General features: G+C 34.3%; 1 protein-coding gene across 3 annotated transcripts in view; it reads left to right on the forward strand.

The window, feature by feature from the left end:
• NCK1 (NCK adaptor protein 1) overlaps positions 1 to 6,284 on the forward strand; it is an 80,673-nt gene extending 74,389 nt beyond the window's left edge. For all 3 annotated transcript variants that reach the window (XM_081300897.1, XM_081300898.1, XM_081300899.1), the window contains 2 exons: positions 453 to 1,165; positions 3,177 to 6,284. In XM_081300897.1, the coding sequence (XP_081157023.1) occupies positions 453 to 1,165; positions 3,177 to 3,371 (908 nt within the window). In that variant the 3' untranslated portion in view covers positions 3,372 to 6,284. The remainder of the gene's footprint in view (positions 1 to 452; positions 1,166 to 3,176) is intronic.
• Positions 6,285 to 6,660: the final 376 nt, after the last annotated feature.

The raw sequence follows: 6,660 nt of genomic DNA on the forward strand, positions 1-6,660 counted from the left end.
TAGACGCAGAGTCTTTGGTTTGATTCCTAGCTCCTTGATCCATTTTGAGTTGATATTTGGGCATGGTGAGAGAAAGGAATTCAATCATTTTGTTGCATATGGATTTCTAGTTCTCCCAGCACCATTTGTTGAAGATGCTATCCTTTCTCCATTGCATGCTTTTAGCACCTTTGTCTAATATAAGGTAATTGTAATTTTGTGGATTTGTCTCTGTGTCCTCTATTCCGTACCATTGGTCTGCCAGCCTGTTTTGGTGCCAGGAAAGAATTTTTATCTCATTTCCGAAAAGATGTTTATACTACACAGACATTTGTTATCTGCATGTAAAGGCTTTAAACTAAAAAACAAAACAAAACAAAAAAACTACATAGAATTTAGGATTCTTTTTAAATAATAAATTGGTGTTTTTGGTAGTCACTTACATTCTTATTACCTTCTCTTCTTTTAAACAGGCATTGGAAAAGTGAAAAGAAAACCTAGTGTTCCAGATTCTGCATCTCCTGCTGATGATAGCTTTGTTGACCCAGGGGAACGTCTCTATGACCTCAATATGCCTGCCTATGTGAAATTTAACTACATGGCTGAGAGAGAGGATGAATTATCATTGATAAAAGGGACAAAAGTGATCGTCATGGAGAAATGTAGTGATGGGTGGTGGCGAGGTAGCTACAATGGACAAATTGGATGGTTCCCTTCAAACTATGTAACTGAAGAAGGTGACAGTCCCTTGGGTGACCATGTGGGTTCTCTGTCAGAGAAATTAGCAGCAGTTGTCAATAACTTAAATAGTGGGCAAGTGTTGCATGTGGTACAGGCTCTTTACCCATTCAGCTCATCCAATGATGAAGAACTTAATTTTGAGAAAGGTGATGTAATGGATGTTATTGAAAAACCAGAAAATGACCCAGAATGGTGGAAATGCAGGAAGATCAATGGAATGGTTGGTCTGGTACCAAAAAACTACGTTACCATTATGCAGAATAATCCATTAACCTCAGGTTTGGAGCCATCACCTCCACAGTGTGATTACATTAGGCCTTCACTCACTGGAAAGTTTGCTGGCAATCCTTGGTATTATGGCAAAGTCACCAGGCATCAAGCAGAAATGGCATTAAATGAAAGAGGGCATGAAGGGGATTTCCTCATTCGTGATAGTGAATCTTCGGTAAGTTGATTTTCAAAGGTAAATGGAAACAGAGCTGTGGTTATTAAATAAATAAAGAGAATTTGTATGCTGAGACCTAAGCATAAATGTTCTGAAGGTAAAGTTGCTGTTTTTTCTAACTATATGTATCTTGAATAAAACATAGCTATAGCAGTGATATTATACTGAATTTATTTGGCCTTGTCCAGTTGTGTTGATTTGGTGTTCCTGGAATGTGTTCTGTTGCATTAAACAGAAAAAGGAAGAAAGTTAAACATTGACATCTTCATTTAAAGTAGAATAATGCAGTAGATAAAACCAGGAAAATATTTCTTAAATTGCTATCAGATGCAATATATTAGAAAATAATCACTGTAGTCTTTAAAACATAGAAATTCCCTAAGTTTAAAAATTGATATTTAAGTTTCTTCATATTGGTTATTTGAAAATTAAAATACACTTTTATTATATATTTTATAAATCTATTTTAGTGCTGGATGAGGCGGCACACACTATAATCTCAATGGCTTGGGGAGAGACTGAGGCAGGAGGATCAAAAGTTTGAGGCCAGCCTGAGCAACTTAGGAAGGAAGGCCTGTTTCAGAGTTAAAAGATTGGTAGAGCAGTTTCTTACCATGTTTGAGATACTGGGTTCAATTTCTAGTACAGTAAAACAAAAGCAAAAAAATTATATTTTAACACTGTTAGAAATACATTTGCAATAAAAAGTAAATTATATTACAGTACTAGTAAAATGATAAAACTATAAAACCATAAAAATTGAGGAAGAATATAGTTATTTGGTCTCTTTTGGTATTGTCTTACATATTAAAATTTGACACTAATTTTCCTTAAAAATTACCTCTTTTCCTTTGGTAATTGATAGCACTATTCTTCCACTTAGCAAGTCATGATTAGTATTGACTTTGGTGAGCATAATTTATACAAAAATGAAGGTATATTTATATAAAAGGTTGAAAGAGAAAAGAAAATTATTTGAACTTCCTTAGGGAAGTTCCGGGAGATGGGGCTTGTACCTAACCCTTCAGAAGATCAGGTGGTTGATAGAGTAGTGGCCAGATGTCTGGTCTGGCCCACTGTTTGAAACTTTGGGAATAAAAAGAGGCTTCCAATGTTGATATAGATTTTTCAGAAGATTGGTTGGTTGGTTGGTGTTTGCTTTTGTTTTTAAACCTAACAACAAAAAACCCACTAATTAAAAAAGAATGAACTTGAGTATAGAATACTATGTATTTCCTTGTGGGTAGAGCTAGATATAAGACAAAATATACCCTTATTTTGAGCAATATAATTTTTAAGGTAGAGGTTTTGAATAGGTATATTTTGTATAAGAATCCAGACTTCAAAATTTTCTTTTATGATGATGAGACCTGCCAACATTGAATATTGTTCTACAGGACAACAATCACAGATGACAAGTGTCTGCTTTAGATTGGCCTGTACACTCATTCTCTCTGTCCATCCACTTTTGACACCTGTTTACATTACTTTTTTGGCCCTTGTAGGCTTTTGAGTTTGTGACCTTCCATTAGACTTTAGACTGATTCTCACTCACTTTGTTTCTTTTATTTTTGAGACTTCAGAGTATTACCTCTTCGTCACCTACTATTAGCTACAAATCGAAAGGAGATGGGGTGGATGTATGAGATTTTTCTCCTGTATTTCTTCAGTAGACTGCCTGGAGAGAAGACAGTTATTGTGCCTTAGATATTAAACTAAAATATTTACTGTAGTTGTTATGCTGTGGACACCAAGATGTTCAGAAGCTCTTGATTGCATGGTTTTGAGTCCTCTTTTGTTACCTAAATGGGTGATATTGGGCAAGTTGGCTTTTCTGCCTCATTTTTCTCATCTGTAAAAAGAGTTTAAGAGGTAAAAGAAATAATGTAAAATTTTGCATAGTGCCTTGTACTTATTAAGCACTTGGAGTTTAGCAGTTTATTAGTTTAATATGAAAATGCAAATATATGACTTTCAAAATGTTGACTATTATTTGTTTTTTCTCTTTTAGCCAAATGATTTCTCAGTATCACTAAAAGCACAGGGGAAAAACAAGCATTTTAAAGTCCAACTAAAAGAGACTGTCTACTGCATTGGGCAGCGTAAATTCAGCACCATGGAAGAACTTGTAGAACATTACAAAAAGGCACCAATTTTTACAAGTGAACAAGGAGAAAAATTATATCTTGTCAAGCATTTATCATGATATTGCTGATCAAAATGACTGCTCTACAGCTTTAATTCATCATGTAATTGAAGACAGGAAGTGTCAGTCCAATCATGCTTGATTGGAAATTGCTGTTTCTAACTCTCAGAATTGACTATAATACATAAGTATTTTTATTATAACTCAGCCCATACATTATTATATACTACGTATGCAATGCATCTGCATAGAACAGTTCTTATCCTTGGTCTTCTATTTTACTGTTTCCTTCTTTGCTGTTTTTCTCTTTGCTTCTAATATTAAGGTTTTATATTTTGGAGGAAAAAAAAAGGAGTAATACAGATCAGAAGTCTTTATATGGAAGAATTTCTTTATTCCCATTACTGATTTCCTTGTAAAGGCACCCCATTAGTTCTGCCATGGTTTCTCTTCATATAAAATTATATCTATATATGGCATATGCTCAAATAAATTTCTTGGAGAGTGTTAATCTTTTCTGTGACTAAATAGCAATAATAAATGGAAAATTAGAAATTATTTTCAGGTATGTATTTGTCACAAGCCATTGTAAATACCAAGTATGTTGTGTATGCTGTTATTTTTAAAAGTTCATTCATTATTTTCACTGTACTATGAAACAGATGGGGCATGGGTTAGAAACATCTTAACATAATTTTTAATTACAACTGTTGAAACAAAAAATATCACTCGATTCTTAAGAATTTTCTTTTGATTTTTTTTTTTCTTATTACTCGAGAACAAAGCAATCTCTGAGATACTGAGCTTTTAAAAATATAAATGGCTGCTCTGTGTTACTTTCTTTTTCCTAGTGTTACTTTACCAAAGCATCTTGTATTAGAACATGTTATATTGATGCCTGTGTGAAATAAATTATGAACAAGTTTTGGGGAAATAGGAGACAATAAGATATGTAGGGCGTTTTGGTTTTATTCCTCTCCAAACATACATTGTAAGAGATAGTATTTCCTATTTTTACTTCCTTCTTTCAATGTCCACCCCATCTCACCCCAATTCCATGCTTGGAATCAAATCCAGGGCCTTCTATACATGTTGGCAAGTGCTATACTACTAAGCTGCTCCCCAAGCACCTCCTCTTTTCAGCTTTGAGTTTTATTGACTGAGACACTAAATTTGATATAAACCTGAGTGGGGGAAATGGAATGTGCTTATGGTTAGATAAAATTACATTATTTTTAAAGTCTTATTTTTGTTTAACAAGTTGTAGTTTAGGTGAATGGATGACAGGCTTCTGTAAAGTTTTTTTGTTTTTGTTTTTTTAATATTTTTTAGTTGTTGACGAACCTTTATTTTATATATTTGTATGTGGTGCTGAGAATCGAACCCAGTGCCTCGTGCATGCTAGGCAGGGGCGCTACCACTGAGCCACAACCCCAGCCCTTCTGTAAAGTATTGAATCTACTGCTGTAGGCCACAGGAAACAACCATTGTATTTTGTGGTCATACTTCTCATTATGCTGAAAATTTACTAAGCAAAGTAACCATCATTTTTTTAATTCAAAATACTTATTAAAAGCACATAACTAGGAAACATTAAAAAGTCATATTTTCAGAAATTTCTCCTATATTACCTAAGTATATGAATATTTCCATTTTCTGCTATTACAAACAAATAATACATCAGAGTTATTGATGGTAAAATTTAAGTTGTGAAATGTATATTTTAAAAAAATTATTTAAATCTTAAAATCATTTGAAGACTAATGTTGCCACTGGGTGGCAGCCCTGGCTTTTCCCACTAAGCAACAAAAGTCAGCAAATATAATTAAGACAATGGTGTATATCTGTTCTTAAAATCTTTCAGTTCATATTATCTTTCTCAGTGCTTTATTAAATTATTAGATAAGTTTAACGGAAATAAAAGTTATTTATGCTTTTTTGGCTGTAAAATCACATGAATATAAATTAAGGAAAACAGTTGTAAGAGAGTAGAATGACTAGATAGTAAACATCCTTTTTAACATTTAATGATGCTTTCTCTTTTTCTACCAACTCTTCATTATGAAAAATGAAGATGAATGCTTAATTTTAAAAGGAGCAATTTATATGAACAAATATCAACTATTTATAGCAAATCCCCCACTGAACTGATATTAATAGAGCATGATTTTGAGGAAGTAGCTAGAAGTGGTGTAACCCTGGAAGCAAGGTACATGTTCCCATGCCATGTAGAGTTCCCAGGTAATACGTGCCAGTAATACCTATTGTGTGCTCATTATGGGATAGAAGCTTTACTGGGAAGTACTTTGAACTTCATTGTTAATCTTACGACAATGACTTTTTATAAGTGTAAATTTTACTTGAAGCAATTTTTTTAGGAATTGGAACAACCTTACAAAACAGCTGCATAGCTAGGTAATAATAGGATTTGTGTTAGGAACCAAGTTTTCTCATACCCAGACTGGTGGTGTGTGTATCAGAAAGTACTGCTCTGCGCTACTTTTAGACTAGGAGGAATGTCCTAGGAAAAGTAGTGAAGTTTTCTATCATATAGGAGGTGATTAGTTATCAAATTTAAATGTACCTAACACATGTAGCCCTGCCCAACCCACTTCTACAAATAACTTTTCCAAAATCTAGGAAGGAGCTTAGTAAGAAGAATGGCTATTGCTGCTGTAACCCTTATTTGTTTGTAGGTCCTTAGGATTCAGCTGGATATATATGTTCACACATGTACCTAGTGGTATTAAAGACTGTTTCGCAGAAAGCAGGAAGGGTGAGTGCAAATCTATTGCCATTACCAGAAGGATAAAAAGGCCTAGCAGTTGAGCGACCTGGGTTGTTAGAATAAGGTCATCCTTATAGATAAATGTCATATGAATTATTTCTAGCTGTAATGCTCTGTCATGTTATCCAAAGGTAACAAAGAAGCAAGATTGCCACTGTCTATGTAGTTCCTTTGTGAAAAGTAGGAAAAGGCACCTTTTTCTCCCAGCAGGCCCAGACCCTTCCTATAAAGAAATCCAGAATTTTACCCCCTCGTCTTGACAGAGTGCCTTGTTCAGGTTTTAACCAAACATAGTGGCCTTATAGGAGTACTAGTTGACCATACAGTGCTTGAAAGAATTAATGAGGGGCTTCGGGTGTAGCTCAGTGGTAGAGTGCTTGCCTTGCATGTGTGAGGCATTGGTTTTGATGCTCACTTAGTACCACATAACAATAAAGGTATAGCTATGTAATGCTTTAAATAATCAATAAAAAAAATAAAATAAAAAGAACGAAACCTGGGAGAGTGGTGCATACCTGTAGCCTCAGCTACTTGGGAGGCTGAGGCAAGAGATCCTGTGAG

The sequence above is a fragment of the Spermophilus citellus genome (assembly GCF_964194105.1).
Source record: "Spermophilus citellus genome assembly, chromosome: 7".
Lineage (NCBI taxonomy): Eukaryota > Metazoa > Chordata > Mammalia > Rodentia > Sciuridae > Spermophilus > Spermophilus citellus.